Source organism: Seriola aureovittata, chromosome 10 (genome assembly GCF_021018895.1).
Source record: "Seriola aureovittata isolate HTS-2021-v1 ecotype China chromosome 10, ASM2101889v1, whole genome shotgun sequence".
Classification (NCBI taxonomy): Eukaryota; Metazoa; Chordata; class Actinopteri; order Carangiformes; family Carangidae; genus Seriola; species Seriola aureovittata.
Window position 1 is genome coordinate 8412773 of NC_079373.1, and position 25359 is coordinate 8438131.

The 25359-nt window shown below is 43.7% G+C and overlaps 1 protein-coding gene across 2 annotated transcripts in view; it reads left to right on the forward strand.

The window, feature by feature from the left end:
- The window catches only part of LOC130175780 (A disintegrin and metalloproteinase with thrombospondin motifs 20), a 116589-nt gene that overhangs the window by 66097 nt on the left and 25133 nt on the right, over positions 1-25359 (forward strand). For both annotated transcript variants that reach the window (XM_056386322.1, XM_056386321.1), the window contains exons 12-26: positions 7397-7542; positions 7843-8024; positions 8714-8850; positions 9266-9383; positions 12769-12864; positions 15342-15508; positions 15698-15827; positions 16876-17002; positions 17117-17327; positions 17509-17673; positions 18193-18363; positions 19383-19502; positions 20741-20848; positions 22658-22822; positions 23654-23923. In XM_056386322.1, coding sequence (XP_056242297.1) covers positions 7397-7542; positions 7843-8024; positions 8714-8850; positions 9266-9383; positions 12769-12864; positions 15342-15508; positions 15698-15827; positions 16876-17002; positions 17117-17327; positions 17509-17673; positions 18193-18363; positions 19383-19502; positions 20741-20848; positions 22658-22822; positions 23654-23923 — 2313 coding nt within the window. The remainder of the gene's footprint in view (positions 1-7396; positions 7543-7842; positions 8025-8713; positions 8851-9265; positions 9384-12768; positions 12865-15341; positions 15509-15697; positions 15828-16875; positions 17003-17116; positions 17328-17508; positions 17674-18192; positions 18364-19382; positions 19503-20740; positions 20849-22657; positions 22823-23653; positions 23924-25359) is intronic.

Consider the following 25359-nt stretch of genomic DNA (forward strand, 5'->3'; position numbering starts at 1 on the left):
GGCACAGCTTTTGTCTGTAGTGATGAAACCTCTGCTTCGTCTTCAACTGCTATTTGAAGTAGCGCGAGTTGAAAGAGAGGGGGGGCCCTGCACTAATACTCACCTGCCCATGCAAGACCGCTTTTATGTGGTACTTCTGTGTGGTGTGTTTGTGTATGTGTCTGTGTCTGTGTATGTGTGTGTGTGTGTGTGTGTGTTCACTTTTATGCCGGCCTCAAACGTCTGGTAATCTGTAAACCCGGATGATTCTTCTTGATTCTCTTGCGACTGTGTTGTACTGTTCTGTGTATCTCCTCCACAGTCTCTCTCTCTCTCTTTCTCTCTTTTCCTGGATGTTCTTAATGCACTGCACCTATCACGCCTTCTCGCCACTTCCCCTGACCCCTACCTCATTCTTTCCACAAAGAAGTCATGAGGTTCAGGTCTGAGGCTTTACAGGCTCTTGAGTCGAGCTCCTGGCTCGGAGGTGTCTCTGAGCGGGAGTGTGTGTGTGTATGTGTTCGTGTGTGCGTGTATGTGCGTGTGTGTGTGTGTGTGTGGGAAGGGGAGTGTCAGATGTGGAGGATTACAGCTATGGCCTCTATGGGGAAAAACTAGCAGCAGGTATTGTCTTAGCAACCAAAGCTCCCCTTTAAAGATCTCTTTCTTGTCCTATCATTAGCCCAGAGCTTGCCATGTCATTCTCAGCGATTACACTGGAAACATCATCTCTCGTAAAACGTAAATTTTCTCAACGGCTGTCACCTCTTGTGCCTGCGCTGTCAGAGGAGTTTTTTGTTCTATTAGGTTATGAAACAAAGCTCTGACCACATCGGGTAATTGAGGTCAGTGCTCAGAAAATGGGAGAGAGGCACGTCCCCTAAATAAAGAGTGAAAAAAAAAATGTTTGTTTGTATACAGCTTAGTTGAAATAGGGCAATGGGCACTGCAGGGTTCATGGGTAGTTTTCTCCCCCTGTGTTCCCTTCTCCTCTGACTCGCTCTGCTTCTCCACCTCGTTCTCCCCCTTCCCTCCCTCGCGCCCTCTCTGTTGCTCAACGGGCCCTCTCACAGGGCACCAGAGTGAGTAATGCGGTCACATGACCTCTTGGCGGCGTATGTCATCTAGCTCAGTGGGCCGTGCACTAATGAGGGCATCCCATCACTTGTTGTCTATAAATACTGCCACCCCCCACCCCCTCATCCCACTACCCCCCCTCCATCCTCTCTTCTCCTGCTCTTTCTCCCTTACCCCCCCTCCCTGTCCCTCCCGCCCCTTTCGGTTCCTCTCACTCTTCAAAAGCACCCTGCCTGTGCGTCTGTGTGTGTCTGTTTGCGTGTGTGTTTTGATTTTGTGTGCAAGTACATGCATGTGGATGCTCTTGTGTGTGATGTATTTATATGCTTGCAGGATTGCCCACCATTAAATGTAAGCGCGCACACACACACACACACACACACACACACACACACACACACACACACACACACAAATATGTATGTCTGTGTGCATGTATGTGTAGATTAGGGGCCAGCTAGCTTGATCAATAAGTGCCTGTCAAGCCACAGCCGGGGAGCGCTTGGCCCTGTATGCACATCCTTACTCTTTGAAGATCCCTGCACTGTTGCTTCTCACTACGTCATCGCTCAGTGGGTGGCAGAGGGAAAAAAGAAAGTGGTGACAGAGCTTGAATAAACTGTGATGTTTTGTTGTGAAAGTTTTTTATTGTTCTCAGTTTTGTTTATTTTACTGTCAACCTGGGTGTTATCTAGGGAAGTCTTCTAGGGACTTTGTTGCAAAATGACACGATTTCAATTCAATGACTGCTTGCTCAGCTTTTCTTTGAATACGTGTAAAACCCAAAACGCTCTCCCAGATACTCTTAATAGGGACTTAATTGAGTGCTTAGTGTAAGTGAATAAACGGGAAGTTGTTTTCGATTTCCAGAACATTCCTCAGAAAAGAATGACGACCTGCTCTGGTTTCAGCCAATTAGAGTGAGATAGTGAGGTCTTGAAAAGTGAAGCCAGGGCAGAATGGAGTCTGCTGGCTGAGGCGGTGAGTGTTGGCTGGAGCTCCCTGGCAGCCTGACAGACTTGTCGTACGATGCTGGGACAGGGTGTGTGTTTGTGTATATGTGTGTGTGTGTGTGTGTCTGTGTGTGTTTGTGTGTGCATGTGTCTGCACTGGAGCTTGGGATTGTGAGACTGGTATCAGTGTCACTCTCAGCTAATCTCTGGATATTTGCAGGATGTTGCCACTTTGATTTGCCATCGTCACAGACATATCTGTGGATTTGGGCTAACAAGAGGATTGTTGTTTTAGCATTCAGTTTGCTGATACTGTGTCCGGTACCCAGTGAGTGGAGCTTTCATTGCTGGCTGTGTAGAAGGAGAAAGATGAGAAAGATGCATTATTATAGTGAGGTTTCAAAATGGGGCAAATATTAATGCCCTAATACTCAATTTTTAAAGTCATTAATTATTCACTGGAAATTTGGCAGAAGGTGTAAATAATTACATAAAGACAGGAACTTCTCAGGAAGCGGAACACACCGCACCAGACATATACAGTAGGCCTATCTTAAATTAAAATTGTTATGGCTAACATGTGAGCAAACAATTGCATAGGCTATACACCAACATAAGCATTTGGAGTAGTGTTTCTGTCACTTGACACATGTAGACCTAATATTTCTAAGCCCCTCTGACTCATTAGAATCATCAAGTGGTTGCTAACTTTGTCTGTCTGCCATTTACATAGCATACCAGTCCTTAAAGCTGATATAATCAATATTTTTATATTAACAACGGCTGAAGCAACTACTGAAGCCTATGGTGCTACACATAGTAGCAAGTGTTCACTTATGGTGTCAAACCCACAGAGAGTCATCACCTGACTCAGCCTTTCCAATCTCAGTCATTGTTTGAGTTTTAGGACTCACAGCTTCACTGTTTTGATTCACTTATTGCTGCCATCGACAAAAACCCACTGTACATCACCTGGCAAATGGCAGATTGCAAAGGCTAATAATTAGCTGGTGAACATAGTGGAGTATTTAACAGATCTGTGTGTATTGGACATACATTCATCAGGTGGACACAGACAAGACTCCAAATGAATGCTAGTTTTGTCCTGTGTTTGCTCAATGTGTGAATAAGCCACTATTTGCCAACATGTTTGTCATATTAACTTTATATGGTGACCATGTGCCAGTATTGTTTTTAAAGCTTGTTGGACTGCCCCCAGGTGGCTAATAATAATAATAATAATAATAATAATAATAATAATATAATGCGCTAAAATACATATTTTCATAAAAAAAATCATGACTGCAGCTTTAAATCATAATAAGGGGTAGATTATGTGTGTCTTAGTAGTTGTACAGAGATAATCATGAGTGAGAAAGACCAGCAGTAAAAGTGTCTAAGTGCAGGTGAATAGAACAGCTGATGGGACCAAACTACTCATTCGCTGTAATAACAACCCTTACTCTTCTTGGAAAGATGTGAGGAAAGGAGGGATCACAGAGAGGACAAAGAGGATAGGAAGCAAGTGAGGAGTCATAGTAAAAAGGACAGGTTGGTTTGGGTCAAGGTTGCATCATGTTGTCTCTCTTTCTCACCTTCCCTTCCCTCTCATAATTTCTCTTCCTCCTCCTCTTCACACCCTTTGCGCACAAGGGAAAGAGGAAACATGGAACTAGCAGTAATAGAGGTATGCCTCTGCTGACCAAGTAGATCCAGTCCAAAATAACAACTGTCATTTCACTTATTCCAGTGCTTTGTCAGCCCAAAGAGATCACTGCACAGAATCCCTCACTACTCGTATAGCTTCATGGGCTCTCCATTGCCTCTCACCTCCAGGTCAAGTTATTAGACATGTAACAGGAAATTATGACATTTAGAAAATCAACAGCTGTGGTCCATATTGTTCCATTTTGACAGGTGACGTGTTTTTGGATTGATGCCTGTTTTATACGTGCATCGTAGAGAAGACAGGGCTTGCTGTAAAGCATCACAGACACAAACCCCCAACAGGCCAAGGCCAAAGTGAACTCCGAACCCAGAGGCATGAGAAAGACACCGCCACATGAAAGGTGATGCCTTTTGGAAATGGCCGTGTTAAAATGAAAGAGCGGAGGGCTTTTTAAATCAGTCCTCTGCCTTCTCATTCCTGGAGGTGATGTATGGCTTGGGTTCAGAAATGAGGTGCTCTCTGCAACAGTTTCCTTGCAATTACAGGGTACTAACCTCTAAACCAGCCAGCCGAAGAGCTCAGAGCAGATGCTGCTGTCCTTAGCTAACCACTGTCCAGGTTAGCTTGCTGGTGACTGCTCCCTGTGACTGTGTGAAGTTTGTCAAACTTTATTTAGTCTGTCTTTGTGTGACTACAGAGCAAAGAGGCAAAGCTATTGTGTGTGTTTGTGTGTGCCATACAAATGCATATGTACAGTACGTGCATGCATGTGATATATGTGCACATGCACATGTCTTGGTATATGTTGGTGAGTCAGCGTGCGTCTTTGTGAAATTCCTAATTTGAAACACGTGCTGGTCACAGCTGGACAGGTTTCTCTCACAAGAGCTTCAAATGTCTCACCACATTCCCAATTGAGGGCAAATTTTGACAATCTTTCTAGGAAGGGGTCTGCTGGTGTCCTTAATGCTTGTTTGAGCTTTGCCAAGACTACCTTTCACCTCTGCGTTTTCCAAGAGTGTGTTTGTGCACTGCGGAAAGAGAGGCTAATTGGAAATGAGCGTGGCCCCCAGATGCCTCCAGACCTCTGAGCAATCACTCTCCCACTTAACACACACACACACACGGTCATGAGCATCCTCACATTCACACACACACACACACACACATACATCATCTCACACAGATGTTTTTTTCCGTCCACCCCCCCACCCCTCCTTCTTTCTTCTTTTCACCCACATCACCTTTTCAAGCCAAACAAAACGGTTGTAAACACAGAGTGCCAGCGGGGGGAGTGGAATGCCTCAGAGGCTTACACAGGCTTTGGTCCTCTCTGACAGACAGTCCGCCTTGTGTTTGACAGCTCCTTGGGTCCCGCCTCCTGGTTGCACCGCGGTGGTCCCTGCGTGGCCCTTGCAATTTCCCATAAGGGGATAAGGGGGATGGGTGGCAGCGGAGAGGACGTATAGAGGGGATGCCCAGGTCCGGCTTGTCAGTCCATAAGCTGAGGTGGGGGAAGGGGAAGTGAGAGCTACAAGGGGAGGGAAACTCTTTGTTGTGACAAAGGAAAACTCTCGATTTACTTCTTAAAATGTGTTTCTTTGCCAAATTCATGAACTCTAACTGTGCAGCTCTTTGTTTTTACTTCAGGACGTTGCTCAACCAACCAACACCTGTTTGCCTTTTTGTGGTGTGGAAGCCATTTCCACTCACGGATGTTTTATCACATTCTTTTTTAGTGCTTTTTATTGGCATTGTTCTCTGAACCATTGTTGGTGCTCCAACAAAATTATCAGTACCTTCAGTTTGCATGTACAGTGGAGTCAGACAGGAAGAAAGGCCCAGACCATTACTCAAACCAGGTCTGGATTACGGAAATGTTTGTGGCCTGTTTAGTCCATACCCTGCAGCTGTTAACACCTGTCTGTCATTGTGCACAGACTTTACACTCCATCATTAGATGCAAACTAGGCCAGGATAGTAGGGGCAGCGGTGCCAAATCCTGTGTATGTTTACATGTGTTTCTGTGTATGACTTTGCACTTTTGCAGGTGTTCCGCTAAGGTTAATGGCTGCAAGTTGTGAATTTGTTTTAAAGCATAAAGTGGCCAGGTTCACTATTGTCCAGGAGATGACTTTGATTGATATCCTCTCTGTTTTTATTGGTGTTATTATGAAAATCCACTGAAGCGGATCTCATATGGTTCTGTTCTCAGTTCTCAAGAGTCTTCAGAACATGCAGTCTTAGTTGTTTTTTTTTTTTTTTTCATCTGAAGTAGGGGGATTGAATATCTTGGCTTGTGGCCAGTTGAAATTATAGCAGTTGTATTTCTCATCCGGATGGACCCGATTGTGAACATCAACCTCACAAACAAAACTCTGAAACACTGAGGTGTCCACAAGAGCGCATCCTCCTGTTCACGTTACAGGCTTAAAGATGTGTACCTCAGCAGAAACACCGCTGAACAGGAGAGAAGGGAGTTATAGATGTCAAGCCAGTAATGAACTTTGTTCCTTTTGTTATCACAACTCTAGAGTTTCCTTATCATGGTGCCACTGCTCCCCCGTGCCTGTGTGCCCGGACGACGGGTTACGTACCCAGACAGACGCCGTCTTGTCCTGCATTCTTTCAGTGAACAGGACCCTCCGATATCTTAGTCACCGGGTAGGGGATTTGGTTACACACAAAGGGAAATGGGCCTGCCGTGCTTTGCTTATGAAAGCAGTGTTAGCACTTCTTGGCAAAGGTTGGCTAGTGGCTAAAAACTGTTTGATACCAGGCGCCTTATTTTCTATGTCACATTGGATCAGCTGTATGAAAGATGTGTATTATGTGATTTTGTATTCACAATCTGAGCAGAAGATGATTTAAATTACATTTAGTCTGGGTTTGCTCCCTCGTGTCTGGCCTGAGAAATAGATTTCATATCACTTTCATATGCTTTCTCTTTGTTGCTAAACTAATTTTGTTGAACCAGGCTTGTGGGAAAACAGAGAGCCCATGTGAAAAATGGTAAGACTCTGTGGAAACAAAGAGATTTTATGAAATGGTTATTTATTACGGTTGTTTCGCCAAGTAGTGATACACTTGACTACTTCTGTGAGTGTCAGACTACCATTGTTTTCATTAAATTGTTTCTGCAATGCACTGATAGATTTCCACATTGTATTGATGAAATCCATTCTTCTCTTCATCACTAGATAGTTTTGAATCAGTTCGAGACTAAAGATAGAGACATGTGTCATGAACAGAGCAGAAACTCAACTATTGATTTAGCTCCTTTCAAAATAACACGCCCCACGCCTCCATATGCATTTGAAAAGGTGGCTGATTTTAAAAATCTATGATAGGACATCCTGTATATATATATCAGCTTCAGGTTTCTCTCATTGACACGTCTTTTCTTGTCGTCCTCTTTCTCTGTGTCTATCTGTGTCCGTGTCTCTCCCTCATGCTCCCATTTCTCTTTTGACAGCTGGAGGAGTTGGACACATTCCCTGAGGGTAAACAATAGCTGAATTAGGATTTCTTTTAAAATGTAGCTGTAGATCTAAACAGGGGATTAAGAAGGCAAAGACGAACACCACTCCCAGCTGTGTGTGCTGTAAATCTGCAGTAGAGCTCCACACAGTCCATGTTTGTCTTCAGGACTGCAGGAGTTGCAGTCATTGTTTTTGACAGGATCTGTGTGTGTGTTTTTGTGTGTATTCATATGCAGTATTGCAGACACGGAATGTGTGTAAACAAGGAGTTGGACCTGCAGCCAGTTCATGGGGAGTGGGGTCCCTGGGGGCCCTACAGTGTTTGCTCCAGGTCCTGTGGTGGAGGAACCCGAAGCACCGCCAGAGACTGCAACAAGCCTGAGTAAGGAGGAATTACACAGTTAAGACAAATAAAGCCATTACAGACTGTAAATATGTGTAAGACTCTGGACTGGTAAGAGTAGTAGCAAAATCAAAGAGCAGAGAGTTGTAAACAAGCCTGTGTCAGGTTAAGTGAGTCACAACTTGATTTTAAGCAAAGAAAACTTGTTTCTTTAGTGTGAATTTCAGTGTAAACATTGTCGGTTTGAAGTCATAAAGCCCCAGTCAAACAAGAGCAAACACGATCTCTAGATTGAAAACTGAGTGCAGTGCTTCTGTGATCCGTCTTCTCTTACACTAGGCCCAGAAACGGCGGTAAGTTCTGTGTGGGTCGCAGGATGAAGTTTCGCTCTTGCAACACTGAGCCATGTCCGCGAGGCCGGAAAGATTTCCGCGAAGAGCAGTGCTCGCAGTTTGATGGCAAGCACTTCAACATCAACGGTCTACCTCCAACCGTCCGCTGGGTGCCCAAGTACAGTGGCAGTGAGTACAACAATGTCGTCCTAAAGCGTCTAATTTCAGTGTCGTGCGGTAGCTTGAGCTGCATTATCAAAGATGGACACTATTTGCATCCAACTATACAGTGTAGGCCAATGAAACAATGTGATTGGTGCATTGAATTTAAATGCTGCACGACTGTCTGCAACCAGTTATTCATTGTGTGTATGATTATCGTTACTTAGGCCTGTGTAAACGTCTCTTGCAATAAGTCTGCATTGTGTGTAGGAGGTATGTAAAACATACAACATTATGATGTCGTTGTATGTTGACGAATGGGTGGGTGTGTAAGGTAGAGTACACATCTGTATGTTTCTTTGTCATAATTTACATACATGATAAGCGCTGCCCTGTGGGTAAACCTTGAGTTGACACTAAACAACAGCAACATGAAAGCAGCATGCAGCCCCTCCATACGAACCTCCTGGCAGCTGTCCCTCTTGCAGCCGTATCTCATTCCTTGCCGAGACTGGCTTGCCCAGCTACATGAGATTACCATCTGGCATAGACCACCATGTCTAAGTTACTGCAAGTGATTCATTCATTTAATTGATGCTGTACAAGCAAACAGGCCAAACCCTGGAGCCAATACAATGTCAAGACATTTGGTCCAAGAAACTCTTAGACAGTTTTAGCAACAAGATATAATGTAAATAGGTTCTTTCTCCATCCAGTACTTATGAAGGATCGCTGTAAGCTCTTCTGCCGGGTTGCTGGGACCATGGCATATTATCAGCTGAAGGACCGCGTCATCGACGGCACGCCGTGTGGGCCAGACACTTACGACATCTGTGTTCAAGGCCTCTGCAGGGTATATCTATCTGTTTCTTCTTCTTTAATGGACTTGCGCACACACAGACACACACAAACACACACACACACAAAATAAAAGCTTCAACATTGACATCAGCTTCTATGTAATCAGATATGTTTATCTGTGTCAAAATTATATCTCAGCTGATGGGAAACAACGACGATGCTGACAGAGAAATACAAACTTAACAATCTCATCCATCTCATATTTTTACACGATTTACATTTTATGTTTATCGGAAAAGATGACGCTTGATTTTTCAGTGAAATGTCTGTACGTCACATTCAGAAACACCTGCATTCATCCCAAAGTGTCCACATGAAACTTACTTACAACAACTACACTGTAAAACATCCAACCAAATCATTCGAAATCATACATTTCCAGCTTCTCCTCATCTGTGTCTCTTTAGCAAGCAGGCTGCGACCACGTCCTCAACTCGAAGGCCAGGAATGACAAGTGCGGAGTGTGCGGCGGGGACAACTCATCGTGTAAAACCCTGGCGGGGACCTTCAACGATGCACAGTATGGTAAGTCCTGCTGCTCAGATTACACGCACAGAACACTAATAGCTGACCGTTCACAAAAAGATGTTGCTATTAAACATGCTGCGTGTCAGCAGCCCCTGCAGATGAGGTATGACACGTCTGATATGCAGTAAACATAGAGGAGCTAAGAAAGACTTCAGCTTCACGTGGCTGTAGGATCATATTAGGCACTGATGTCATGTCTGCTTATGTTTAAACATATTAAGCCTGATTTTTTTTCAGCCAGTAATGCGTGCCTCAGCCACATTTGGAAAAATGCAGAACACCAATCTTCACTAAAGCTTTAGAAACTGATTAACACAGCGATCTCACTCTGTCAGGTCTTTCGATAGCAAACACAAACCTGACATCACCCCTTTGAACTGTCCTGCTTAATGCGCTGCTTCAGTGCGCGCCAACTGCTGATTGCATCCAACCCTTTTTTTTTTTTTTAAGTCTGGGCAGCAAAACAGCAGAAACATTAGCATAAAAGCTCTGGGTGTGGCCTCCGTCATGTTAACTCCGTATTAGTTTGGCGCTGAGCTTCAGCGTCTCTATCCATCTGCTTTCTTTCTCCAGTCTGTTGGCTGTTGAGGGTACAGGGTTTGAGGGCTGTATTGAACTAAACCAGACAGCGACCTCAGCCCTGGAAATCTGGCTTAACCTTAAGAAAGAGAACACAAGTGGGAGTGCAGCCCAGGCAGGATATCCCTCTGCTCCTGGGTCTGGGCCTGTCTTTCTGTCTTTCACCCTTTTGTCCTTTTTTGTTTGTTGTTTCTCTATTTTATCGTATGTACCCAAGTCTAATTCCTTTTTTTTTTCTTTGTGTCAATCCTCTGTATATCAACCTTTCCTTCCTTTTTTCATCAAACTAGTGAATACTGAGAAAAAAACACACCATTCTTTTTGTCTTGTGCGGAAGCAAGTCAAGTTTCTAAATGTTTACCACTGAAATTACACATTATTTGAATATGTTCCTTCAAGGGTGTTTAAACTGTTTTTGTTTTTTTTACACAACCAAGACCAAGTCCTTCAGAGCAGATGCCTTTAGATCGTCAAGTCTCAAATAAGTTAAAGCATCTGAATTGATTTCCAATTGATCCTGTGTGACATCACGCTAGGGTTGGTCTCCACTGCCATTCAGCCAAGTGACTTCAGGAATTCATGGCTCTATGATGCACTAATTTGACAGAGATATTGCTTGATATCATCTAAATTATGTCTCATTTTTTAACTTCAGTCTGACGTGTCACGTCTGCAACTCTGGATAAAGCCAGCCAGCTAATGTCTCATAAACAGCTGCACAGGACATAGTGGATGCCTAAACACTGTAACTGATATGCACCGGTGGACTTACGTTTTCCTTGAAAGTAAAGTAATGAGTGAATAAAATGGCAAATTGCAGGCACACAAACTTGATAATTGAATGCGTCCGGTCTCAGAATGGAAAAATAAAATCATCGTTGTAACTACAAAACAAGCAAATGTTTGCAGTCAACTCCGGCTGTATCCTCTGACAACTTGCACCAGGGCGAGCTTGTGACACCTTTCTAATTTTCCTCTGCAGACTATTAATACTGCATCATCTTCTTTCTTGCTAGTGGCAGAGAGAAGCATGTTTGAAGTTAACTCCAACATTCCATAAGTGTAGCATGGTGTGTGTGTGTGTGTGTGTGTGTGTGTGTGTGTGTGTGTGTGTGTGTTTCCCCAGGGTGGTGTACTGTATTTACTGTTCATTTCTGGGTCACTCTGTGGTGGCAGAGGATTGTGTGTATGGTCAGTAGCTAAGCTGGGGGATCTCAGAGGCCTCTGGTGGCTTGTGGATACCATGTTTCCTCAGAGGGGGACCGTGCTGGTGGTTTCTAAACTGTATTTTTATGAGCTTATTCTGTCCTCAGTGGTTAGGGAGGGAATTTGACATAAAGCTCATAAAACAGTAACAGGGAACTGGTAACAGGGCAGCCTCATAAAGGTTTGGGTTTTATTGTGAAGGAATATGCAAAGTGGTTTTTGTTTCATAGTGATATTTATGAATGAAAATTAGCTTCCTGTACAACTTGTGATGACATCCCACTCGATGCGTGTGCGTGTGTGTGCGTGCGTGCGTGCGTATGTGTGTGTGTGTGTGTGTGTGATTGACAGAGAGAAAAAAACTACATGAGATGAGAGGAAGATATGTAAACCAAGTGCTGCCCCCGAGTGGCTCAAGTTGTCAGGCTAACCATCATATAACACCAGCTCACACCTTTCCTCTCATTCCATTCAGCTTTTCTTTTTATTTTGAAGGCAGCACTGAGTAGTTGGAAGGCCAGATGACACCTGATGAAATGGTTGTTGGTTCGAATCCTCAAGCTGATCTCTCATGAAGAAAGAGTGAATGTTAACACTCTCCTATTGTACGTGACATTAGCCAGTATTACGCCAATGCTAATCACTTTGAACTTCCAGGGATTTTACTGGACTTGCCTTGTGACCTAAAGCATAATACTGTGACCGCACCAAACAGCTGCTCATCGTGAGTGCAGTGTGCATGAAACGTTTCCCCCTTGTAATTCTCAGTGTTACTATGAACAAGATTATGTTCCTACTCAGCTGATAGGTAGGAGCTGACAAAGCATCTGTCTTTGAGTTGGGGCTCATCTGCTCTCTCCTTGTTTGAAACTGTCCAAGGTTAGATTTATTATTTACACTGGGTACCCTGTAATCTGTAGCAACTACTCTCATAAGTGTCGTTAGGGATTTGTAGATACTAATACTGATATAACAACTGTGTTTCAAAACAATAATAAAACATGACTTCTTTCAACAGTAGCATCAGTTTTTGGAACATACTTTATAAAACTGTTAATTTTATTAATAATAAAAGAAACCGAACACAACTGGCTAAACACAAGCAGCCAAAATCCAAAACTGGATGCTTCCTTTTTATTCATATCTATCTTATTTCATTCTCCAGCCTTATGTTTTTGTTGTTGCCCTTTTGACTCTCATGTGCTCTCGTTCTCTCTCTCATGCTCACTCATTTTCTATGTTAGTTTATCATGGGACAACAGGCCCGGTGCAGTAATTACAGGCCAAAGGTAGGTCCGGGGAATAATTACATATCATTTCACGGTCGGGCCTCTGAGACTAAAACAAGGCCTCCTGCAGGTTATTTGAGAGGACTAGACCTTTTTTGTATTTTTCCAAGTGTGACATTTAAATCCCCAGTGGCTGGAACCGGACTTCCCTGACTGGGGTTTTGGTGCAGCATAGTGAATCTATTATGCAAATCAAGGTGGGACTTCTCACCGCTGTTATTGTGGCTACTGTGTTCCCTTTTGAGACTTCTACTTTCCATGCGCCTTGTCTCATTCCCTTGTTTTGTCTGTCCCTCCGTCTTCCTCAGGTTACAACACAGTGGTCCGGATCCCAGCTGGAGCCACCAACATTGATATCAAACAGGTCAGCTACTCTGGGAAGCCAGAAGACGACAACTACCTCGGTGAGTGCGCCGCGCGTGTGTCAGTACAAGGTTGCGGTTTCAAGCAACGCCGTATCGAATTGCAGTTTTTACTTGGGAGAATAAATCCAAAATGGAAGCAGTCCAACTTAATGAGATGTATTTATTACATCCCTTCACTTCTCATCTGGAAGGTCAATGCCATGATCCCCTAACATGGCTATAAACCACTTGGTGACCCGCAGCTGTAGAGAAAGGCTTTTAGTGAAGGAGGGTGAGGAGACATGGGCTAAACTGTTGTCAAACTGTTTTCATGAAGGAAAGGAAACTGTCATTTGTACTGAGTGTATTATGGAGGAAATGTGTTTGGGCGTTGGTCCATCTGGTCATGGCAAATAAGGTTGGTTGGGAAAGCAAATGGAGTGTCAGCCCCTGAGAAAGATAAATGAGGCAGCGATAGGTGCTAATTAGAGGCATGTGGAGCCCAGGCCGCATGAAAGTAGATATAGGGGTATAGGGTTAGATGGACCCACCAGGCTCAAAGTGTATATGTGTGTGTGTGTGTGTGTGTTTCTGTCTGTGTGTGTGTGCTTGAATGTGAGAGAGAGAGAGACACACACAGACAGAGAGAGAGGGAAAAAAAAACAAAACCCCAGGAAAACAGAGCTTTGCCGATGTTGTAAGGGTGGGTGCCCATTTTCAGATGGTTCACGTCAGGTTCAAGATGTTTTAAGTCAAATAGTCTGAAAACACATCTGGCAAAGCCTCGTCGCCGAACCGCTGTGAGAAGGTCGACCCCCGCTGCTGCTGAGTGCCACAGTCCTGCTGTGAGTGAGTGCCATCTGTATTAAACATGGTTGATATTTGCAACGCCCTGCCGGTGTTGTCACTCTGGGCCGGTACAGTATGTTGAAATTCTTTTGAGAAGATCACCGCACTCAACAGAAAACGGACACTGTCCTTTTGAAGTCATGGGTCCTAAATTTTGCAGTTCTTTTCCCTCTGTACGTGACCGCTGGACACTTCAGGGCCCACCTGTTTAGACGGGCCTCTGCTTAGTTTTATTTATTTATTTTATCTCTATTTTATTTATCACTTTCAAAGCGTCTCTCTACCTTTTTTGGTCTTTTATTGGGAAGCACTTTGCGAAGTCTGATCTTCGAATACATTTTATTTACCTGCTTACAATGCTTTGGTGCAAAAAGGCAAATAAATAAATAAAAAATAAAATCTGGAGAAAAAGATCTCTGCACACTTATAGTTCAATGCATAGTTTTCGGTCTCCGCCTTCTCTCCCTTCACCGAGGGGAATCCATGAGCTTATATTGACCTCAAACAGAACACACCTGTGCTTTGTCACATAAGAAAAGCAGTTCACAATTATGGTTCCCGAGGGAACTCTACAAATACCACATTCAGTACAATACGCCAAGGTGTTTCATTCTTCCAGCTGAGTTACAGAGACTTGGAGAATCTAAGCCGAGAATTTTTTTTAAAGCCCCTTGATGTCGGTTTCTCATTTAATTTTGACCCGTCTGTATTTACAAGAGAGTGTGTACCAGATCATACACTCCAACTTGTACTTTGTTACCATGTCATGTTAAAACGTTAAGGTGTAACTTTTTCCCAGTAGAAGCATCTCCAGGTGTAAAAGAAGAGAGTGACTGTAATATAAATATATGTTGAAGTTCACGCTCAGTGTGTGTGTGTGTGTGAGTGTGTGTGTGTGTGTGTGTGTGTTGTGTGTGTGTGTGTGTGTGTGTGTGTCTGTGTGTGTCTACACATTCTGCTAAGGCATTTTTTTCCCTCCGTTCCTGCAAAGCATCAATGATGACAAGCAGATCTGTAGATCACTGTCAAAACTCTACAGATCCTACAGTTGTCTGTGGGCTAAAGATGACATCTGGCATCCAACAATGAGCAGAATGAAGTGTAAACAAAGTTGCGTCTAAAGTCTTGATCAAATACATTGTTTGGGCATGCACCCTCAGATTGTAATTAACTACATGTTTCTTGGAACCGTGGTGTTTGAGGTTGCCAAAAAAAGGTGGTGGGTGTTTATTTTGTGTTTGTGTGTTAGTTTGCCAAGTGTGACTGTCTATCCATAAGTTCCTGCGTATGTTATTTTATGTGTGTGTGTGTTTATGTGCTTGTTTGTATTAGCTACTCAGTTTTGTTTGCATTGCAATGTCAGTCATTAAGAAGAGTCACGCAGTCTAACTCCAAATAACTGCAATTTAGTGTCACCAGTGTTTCAGCATACCCCCCCCGCAACGATAGCTTTGCAGAACAATGGGATGGCCGGTCGAAGGCTGTTTACTTAACATGTAGCCTGAAATGAATAAATGCCACATCTCGTAAACATTCCCAAAACCTCAATTCCACAAGAGACGGACTCATTCTCGGAGCCAAACATTCCCGCACTCGAGCTGAATTCTTTCACATTTGGAGTTTTTGTGTTTTTTTGTGTTTTGTGGTTAAAATTGTGTTGTTCTTAACTGCTCCATTTCTTATTGCAGCATTATCTGACAGCCAGTCCAACTCCCTCCTGAATGGGAACTTTGTGGTGGCCATGTTCAAAAGGGAAATCACCTTCAAGGGAACCGTCATTGAGTACAGCGGCTCGGACACAAAAGTAGAGCGCATCAACTGCACCGACCGCATCGAGGAGGAGCTCGTCCTGCAGGTATTAACAGGAAGTGTCTGGTTCATTTACTTTATCAGTTTAATTCCTACTTCGGTTATAATGCATATTATTCTGCTTTGCTTCTTGTCATGCTGTTTTTTTAGTCTTGTTCTCCGCATCTCTGTCCTCCTCTTCAACCGAGATACTGAGTTAGAAAAAACACTGTTAAGTCCTCTGACTTTTCCACAGGTCTTGTGTGTGGGAAACCTCTACAACCCAGACGTCCGTTACTCCTTCAACATACCCATCGAGGAACATAGGGAGCAGTTTGTGTGGGATCCTTCAGGCTCCTGGCTCGAGTGCAGCCGCATCTGTCAGGGTAAGGTCTCAGCTTGGCTTCAAAATCTCCACATGTGAAGAACATGATCATTTCTCTTTGGCCTCTGTGAATCCTAAGAAAAAAGCTTTGCAATCACACAAGACATCAGAGAGCTTTTGTGACGGGCTGTGATACATGCAGAGGTACATGGCTTATGTACTTTTAGATTCATTGTTTTTTCACAAATTGCGATATTTGACCTTGTGAAGAAAAGTTTATAGCTAATTCCACCCGCTTATCTCCAACATGCTACAATATATAAGCATATCCAATTTTTAGATGTTGTTTTAATGAACTTGCATGTAAAAATTAAATAAATACTGTTAACATATATGGTCACAACCTGTTATACCATATTAAAATTTATCATATAGATATTTTAATATATGTACATATACAAATTCTACTATGGATATTTCATATAAACTTGTACCTTCATATATCCAGAAGATGTGGGATATGGTAACATCCCTTTTGATATAGGGACGTATATGGCATATATTACATTTCCGTATGGGAACTCAAGTCAAATTTTAGAGCTTCTGTTAATATAAAGCATCAGAATTTACGACCATAAAACTAAAGAGTGTGACATTATAGACCCATGCTGCATCTTACAGCTCTTATAACATGGGATCTGTGTCAGTGCACATTAGGATTCCCATTTCTCTTGCATCACTTACCCACACAACCTTACTCACTCACCCTTCGCTTCCATAAATCCCCCTCCTGGCAACCTCACCGCGACCCCGGCCAATCACATCGACCAACACCTTCCCCTTGACCTGGCCCTTAACCCGACTAACCCCTCAAATGTCTCCTTCAGAAGCAAGCTAGTCAGGCTCGCAGTGGGTCAGAGTGCACAGTGGGATCCAGTAAAAGAGATGTGCTTGTGGGGTCTGAGACCAGCATGAACCCCTAAGGCTGTAGGATGAAGGAGTTGAGATGTCAGAAAGCTGGTCAGTCTAGTTGAAGGTGAAGAAGGTGATATATTTGTCAAGCAAACTGTCCGCCGGATGTTGTCTGATTTGAACTTACGTCTCCGTAGGTGAGCGGAGGCGGAAGTCAGTGTGTGTGCGTAAGAGCGATCACCTCGAGGTATCCGACCAGCGCTGTGAACATTTACCTCGTCCCGTTGCTGTCACTGAGCCCTGCAACACCGACTGCGAAGTCAGGTGCGTATTAAGACAGACACACGCACGTACGCAGACACGCGCGCGCCCACAGTATCGGCTCCTGCACAGCACAAACAGCCAAACATTTTTTCTAACTAATCTCCTCTCGCACAGGTGGCATGTTGCTGGAAAGAGCGAATGTTCTGCTAAATGTGGTCCGGGCTACCGCAGCCTGGACGTTCAGTGTATGAAGTACAACCTGGTGAAGAGACAGAGTGAGAGGATGGAGGCCGGCATGTGTGGAGAAGTTGCAAAACCTCAGACCAGAGAGCCCTGCCATGGGGACTGTCTGCTGAAGAACTGGCAGTACAGCGCCTGGTCACAGGTACAGTCAGTGGAAGATTTACATGAAAAGAGTAGTTGGAAAGGAAACTATAATACAACTATTTCTGATTTGCACAATAATTTCTTTTCCATAATTATTTAACTTTTGAAGGGATACGAAAAAGAGATGAAAACACATGACTGAGTGAGCTAAAACGGGGCTGATTTATTCTTGCTGACAGTGCTCAAAGACATGTGGACGCGGGAGCCGTAGCAGAGAGTCTTACTGCATGAACAACCTGGGCAGACGGCTGATAGACAGGGAGTGCAATGAGTACCAGAGGGTGGTGACTGAAACCTGCAACGACCAGCCGTGTCCGAAGTGGACCGTGAGCGAGTGGAGCGAGGTGGGCCTTGTCACACACCTAGACGCGCAGATAAGGCCACACACAGACGCACTTACAAATGCAGCAAGAAGGTGTAAATACTGGACTCCCCAGAACTTCAGCACCAACAAAACCAGCCTTTACCACAGCCAACTGCAGACAGAGGTCAACAGTAAAGTCAGGGGTGTATATGTGATGTAATGTAATGTAATACAGGCGTTGGACCAATATAACAGTACTGCAATAAATCCTTCCTTCATGAAGTTCTTATTCAGGTTTTATTGATGGTGTCTAATAGGTAGTGATGTCATCTCAGAAGCTGTCATTAATAAAGCTGTGGAATTGTGTTGCATAATATTGAAATATTATTGAAATATTCAATTACTGAAATTTCTAATATTTCTTCCAAACCCACAGACACAAATGTTGGAGGATATTTATGGTAGAAATCTACTACTTTGTAAACGTGGGCTGTCTGATATTTTTTTTCACCCTCACTGCTCACCCACACACTTCCCCACCTTCTTCTCCCACTCCCAGTGCCTGGTGACTTGTGGGAAAGGGATGAGACACAGGCAAGTGTCCTGCAGCATGGGGGCCGGGGAGGAAAAGCTGAGCGAGCACTTCTGCGACCTGTCAAGCAAACCTCAAGCCGTGGGCAACTGCGAGCTGCCCGAGTGTGCATCCTGGCAGGTCGGCGTCTGGGGAGCGGTGAGTACTGCAGACACACACACACACACACACACACACACACACGCACGCACGCTGATAAGACATAGACGCACTGGGGCGAAGTGACTTGGTGCAGTGTTTGACAGAGGAAATAGATTTCATGTGTGGGTCGTTGTCTAGGAGTTTGACTCATATCTTTTACACTGTGTGTGTGTGTGCGCGTGTGTGGTCACAGAGAGAGAATGTGGTGTGTAGGACAGACAGTGTATATTTCAAGTCTGTGTGTGTGTGTGTGTGTGTGTGTGTGTGTAACCTGATATACCAGCGAGTTACGGAGGAGTGTGCTCTGACTCCAGCTGCCATTTCCTCCTCGGTGCTTTCACTTTGCCCTCATATCCTGTCAGACTAAACCTGACCCACAGTCCGCACACATTCACACACACACACACACACACACACACACACACACACACAGAAAAACACACAAACACACGTCTTCCCATGCATTCAAATTTATAAGCATTCAACTGTTTCTGTATGTCACTGTTAGGATAAAGCACCAACTGAACGAAGCACGTATGAATAGGTGTCTTTGGCCATTCATGCTTTGGTTTACACTCGTAGATCTAATGCCCTCCCACACGTGTTTGCATGAAGTCAGATAGAGGTATTTACAGAGCTGGAATAAATCGGCTCGTTAATGCCTGTGTAATTATAATTTGCTGCTCAAATAAACCTATCCTGTGGCACTTCCTCTGCTCTTGTGTTGTACCTAAACGTGCTTGGATCACCTCGTATGGGAGTTAAGAATTGGGTAAAGGGTCGAGTTGAGACCGTGGGTGTGTATGTGAATGCGTGTGTCCGTGTGTGTGTGTGTGCGCGTATGCATGTCAGGGTCTTATCCAGGCTCCGCTGAGCTGGACCTTGACTGAGGCCCCGTCTAAGATATCAACCTTGACATACTTAGATAGAGTTTGAGATAGCTTGCGGTTGACTGGGCTTCTCTCTTTGTGTTTATATGTGTATGTGAATGTACGTGTGTGATTTTTGTCTTTCAGTGTGCGGTGACCTGTGGTCATGGCTACCAGATGAGAGCTGTGAGGTGTGTGTCGGGGGACTATGGTGACACAGTAGATGACAGAGAGTGCAATGCTGCGGCGAGGCCCAGAGACAGTCAGGTACAAAAAAAAATCTCATAATAACTGCTCACACACACCATCCAAACTGCTCAGATAACTGAAAGTTTAATATTCAAGGTTGACCCTTATTTGTCCCAGAGTTGGTGGTTTGCTCTTGGGGTAAATAAATAAAATGCAACTCATAAAAGACCAGCATTAAGTGCTGCGTACAGTATTGAATGCAGATGTTTGATGCATCATCTGAGGCCAGGAAATAAGCATCAATAAAGTGCCTTATCTAAAGCTCATTATAATTGGGTTTAGGGAAATTTCACTGAAAAAATGCCCAGATATTTTATAAGGAGAATATTGGTTTAAAGTGATTTTTCCCTTGCTGCACGGCGCCATCCTCCCTTCTTAAATCAAGTGCCTGGGAAACCAGCCGCCTCCGTGCAACCACACACACCTATTTGTGAACATGCCCACATCTGACACACACCACACAGATTCAATTCATACTAATGGGAAAAAGGAAGGTTGAAGGATGGAAAAGAGGTTTAGATTCACTACAAGCATCTGCGGTCACATTGATATAAAAATATTGATTCGTAGAACCGACTCATTTTCTCTCAGCTCCCATTCCTTGTACGGTTTATCTAAAATCCAACATGATCCAGCAACTAAATGACATATTTTTATTTTTCAGGGTCACTCAGACCTGACATCTCAGTTCATTCGGTCATGGTGATGTTTTAGCTCAGGATGGCTCTTGTTAATCATCTGTCGATCGATTAAAAGCAGATCCACTCATGTGTAAAGTGACCTTAATCTTCACCCTTTGACGACGTTCCAACGTCTTTACCGGCGCTACATTGCTTTGACCGAAAAAAAAAAAAGTCCACTTCAGTGTCAAGGTGGACAGAGACCATGAGGCTGCAGCGCACTTTGCCTGAGTGGTTTAAGTGTGTTGCTTAAGGGTTCTTAGACACTGATGGGCACTGAAGGCAGAGAGCGTTGAACCGATGACCTCTCAGTCTCCAGATAAGTGATCAGTTTCAGCTGCTGAAACTGAGGTCACCACCATACGGACGGACGTTGCGTTAGGCAGGTCTACGAGCTCAGGGAAGTGGAAATGAGGCCGGGAACATCCTCAACCGATGTGTAAATAGCTTCATGTTTCAGTCATGTTGAATTGTATTTTCTACAGATTTTTCTGTGGCACCGCTTCGGTCTGTTGCTGTATGACTAATGTATGACTAATAGCTCATTATACTGCACTTGCATGTTTGCATTTGTAGGACTGTGAGATGCCAGCGTGTCCCTGGGCCTCTCCGGCACAAAGCACACCTCGTCCCGACAACTCAGCCCAGCTCCTGACTCAGTGGAGATACGGCTCCTGGACTGCGGTAAGGAAACAAACAGGATTTAGTGGATCTATCAGAGCACATTACAGTCTGTAGGTTTACCTTCTACGCTCCAGAGAATATACAAAAGCAGTGTGGTTTTTGTTAAATGGTAAACAGATTCTTTTACTGTTTCGTTAGTCTCTCTCTCTCTTCCTCTCTCTCGCTCTCTCTCTCTCTCTCGCTCTGTAATCTGCTGGGCTCTAAAATCAGACTTACCTCTGTCTTGACAAAGAATGAAATAGGAGAATATTGATGGAGCTGTTTGTGTGTGTGTGTGTGTGTGTGTGTGTGTGTTTAATAGAAGGAAACCACACTCTAGTAATGATGGGTCTCCTGCATGTGTGTTTACAAATATTAGACTCACATATTAAATTTTTATTGTATATCCCAACATTCCTTCAGATAGTACATACTGTACACGACCATGATCCTCTCTGGCATTGTCTATTTTACCCCCTGCTGCATCTACACACACACACACACACACACACACACACACATATATATATAGAGAGAGACACACACACACACACAGGCTCCACTGTCTGGGCTGAGAGGCCCCTCTGTCTCTCTGATACTTTGCATTGTTACTCGTTGCAAATGAAAACCAGATTTCATCTAAACACAAGTCTACGGTTTCGAAGATTGAACCCCGTCTGTCAATCTGAAAGTCGTTGCGAGCTCACTTGTCAAAGAGGCCAGCACCAGTGTGGTCTAACGGACACACAAACATAATACACACAACCACATGCACATATAGATACACATGCACACATTCCCCTGTGCAGCGGAACTGCCATCCTCTCTAGTGTCATTGATATGAGAGGGATATTAGCATGCCTATTTGAGCTGGAGTCGTTTGATTGCATTAGGTATTCATCCTCCTCAGAAATGTTTACTATGATGTCCTGTTGAGATGACATGGCCGTAGCTATAGACTGCAAGCAGGTGAGAGCAGATCAGGGAGTCATGTCAGGACACCAACAACAGCAGAGAAAATCTTTGAGGCACCAGGTGAAGAATCCACTGTAGTTAATTTAAATGAAAAAAATGCTGCCAGTTCTATGAAAGTCTAAGAAATGTGTTTAGATGGGCTGGTTTTGTATGAGCACATAAACACATGATACTGCACTGTAAAAAACACAAGCAGCAGTATGAAAGAAACAAACCTGAACCCAGGTGTCATTCACTTATCAGACTATACTAGAAAAAGACAAGAAAGATAAAGACCATTTACTTTGAAACAAGTTTAATAATCTAATGAAAATGCTGATTAATTAATGAGATGTAATCACTCTAAAACAAAATATTACAACTGTCTTGATTTGCGTTGTGGTGAGAAATGTTTTCAACACACAGGAAGTGATTGAAAATCACAGGGACTTTAATCAAATTAATCAAATCATTGAGAATCCAGAATTTTTTACACCCTTTTTGAAATCCTTATATAGAAACAATGGGTTATTTAGTGGATTCAAATTCAAATTGAACATAATTGCAGCCTCCCAGTGTCACTTTATACCATATAAACCTGGGTAATTATACCTATAGACCTAGAGCTACATGAAATAGCTGTATACAGTATATTCTATGCTTTCATTACCATCTGTGGCTGACAGTTTGTTAAACTCGTATGGCACAGCTTACATATCAATTAAAACCATCCTCTAAACAGCACAGCACCTCATGACACTTTTCAGTCAGGAAAAATATAATGCAGCTGACAGCATCATTTTAAAAACCACAATAGACTTTTTGAACATTTTTGAAATTCCAAATGAGACAAATATTTATCTGTATGTCCTCCAGTGCTCTGTGTCCTGTGGCAAGGGGAAGCGAGAGCGTTACGTCAGCTGCAGAGATGCCCAGGGAGGGGTGGCGGACGAGTCATACTGCGCCCACCTGTCGCGCCCACCAGAGTCCTCCGCCTGCTTCAGCCCCTGCGGCCAATGGCGTGCCGGCGAGTGGTCTCCCGTGAGTAGAAAGTCCACCAACATTGCGTCCAGTCTATACAGATGTTTTCCACTGCAGTAAATTGCAGCAATAGTTTTGTCACCCTGGGGTACAGCTGGGATCTGGGACAGTTAAGTCTTGATTTGTGAATGTCAGCGTGGTGCGAGAGAGCCAAAACTCTCGATGATGTCACTAAAAGACCAGAGGTGGGATTGTTTCACTGTTAGTGAAGGAGCCAGGCATGATTTACACTGATTCTCTACTGATCTTTTAATCATGTGTTCATGTGAAATGAAAATCCTCTTAAATATAAAAGCCCACATGAAATTTCTCTGAGGACAAAGTCTTAAGTTCATTAAATTCATGATTTCTACTCCTGTTGTATTCACAGCCACAGACTCATGGGGCTTCACTTGATGAAGCAATGCATGGGACCAATCAATGAAAACAACACTCCCCAAGCTCTCAAGGCTGATATAGAAAAAAAAAAAGCTAAATCTAATTAGAGAAACAAATGGAAGAAGTCTTTGGAAAGGAGTCACAGTGGAACAGGGCAGGCAAGGTCAGTCAGGAATACAAAGTGAAATATGGGAAAAACTATTCAATGTTAAGATATGACATTTAAAAAGTACAGAATCAATGCATTTTGTGCTTTAAGGCATCATGTCAGTTCAGTACATGGCTCTCACAGCAGCGCAGACAGTGTAGTTGAGTCGATTTGAGTCGAATTACATTTTTTTTCAACTTTAAATGACCGTTTAATTGTTTGAATTATCGGTGGCTTGTGACATTTGCAGTCGCCCTCCCTCACCTCCGTGTATAACACTTCTGCTTCTCTCTCCCCTGCCGCAGTGTTCAGTCACATGTGGCGCGGGAAGAACCACCAGACAGGTGGTCTGCTCTAACTACCACCAGCCAGTGGACCAGTCTTTCTGTGACCCGGATGAAAAGCCCGTAACAGAACAGGAGTGTACCGCTGCACCCTGTTCCTCCATCTACCACCGCCAGCGCATCAACGACCAGCCCTACGGCTATCCCCAGGACCCAGGGCGCCATCCTGGGCACAGCAGCTGGAACGTGCCCTCAGCAGACAACCAGTGGAGGACTGGACCCTGGGGCGCAGTATGTTTGTTCAGCATCTCTTGGAGCCTGATTAATATTCTTTACTCACACAAAACTTAACTTTTATAAAAAAAAAAATGTAAAAAGCCAATCATGAATCAAATGATTTTATGTATGGCCTGTATGGTGCATGGTATGTATAGCATACTGCCATGAAGGCCTGCGTTTGTCTGTCTGTAAACACGTCCTCGTGAACACATTAACTTTGAGGGTGAGGTAGCAGATGTTTTCATTTCCCAGGGCAGAGGGCCATACATGGTAAAGGACTCTACAACCAGCACCAAGGGGACAGATCGCAATGCATACTGATGACTGCACAGTGTATATACCGTACATAAATGGTGTGTCAGTGTAAATATAGACATCAGCATTCTATATTGTAGCCACGTCACCAACAGATATTACACAATCCCTCTAGGTAAAGCTTCAGTTCTCAGGCTGAAATCGATTGGGCACGAACAAACCCAAATGGATCAGAGCTGTGCAGACTTTTGTGTGTTTAAGATTGGTGCAATTGGGGTTGTGTCCGCAATGTAGTTTTGTTTGCGCTGTTTTATTGTGGAATCAATTTTGCCATGAAATCGCCCTTGTGTACCCAGGCTGACCTTTTCACAATGCAAGAACATTTTTTTTTTTTTTTTTTTGTTACATGGTGAAGGTGCAAAACAGACCTGAGTAGCAATTCATAGATGGCACATGAGTAAGAATAATGGTAGATTCTTATGTGTAATGTCATTCGTGACCACTTGCAGGATGCATTAGGGTCCTTATGTTCAGTTAGTATTTGTGCTTTCACTTCCGTGTATGCCCAGCTGCGTGAAAACGGAGCAGCAATGTGTTGTTTAGAAGAGAAAGAGAATCTGATTCCTGCTTGAGGATAACCGGCAAAAGTTTTGGATAAAATGCCAAGATTTTCAACAGTTATTCATTTTTCATCTAATGAGCCCAAATCAGTTAACAGGATGGCTGCTCAAAAGTGTCCAAAAGATCTGGTTGTTCTCTTCTTTTTCTGAAAGCCATGAGAAGAACATTCTCCTGTATTTTTTATTTTTTTTTAAATCCCGCCCCCAGCAGAGGGATTCATCCCAGGACACTGTTCATTCTCGTATAATGAACCAGAGTGGAAGCACTGCTGTTCAGGCTCATTCTGTGCTGTCCTCCCTCACACATAGGGAGCTCTGAATGTGCTCACTCCTATTGACAGTGTGGAGATGTGTCATTTTAATTGGATGCAGAGTGTACCTGCTGCACAGTTCAAGGCTGCGTTATTCAGCGTTTGAGGCCGTCCTTCGTAGGCTGATGTTTTCCACCTTAGGAAGACAGGTTTGAAGAGTGCAGCTGGGGTTGGTCTTGGTTAGACTAGTGTAAATTCAGCATCGCAGGTTGTGTATTGTGTACGTAGGCTCTTACAAACTTATCTAGTGGTGCTTTCCGGA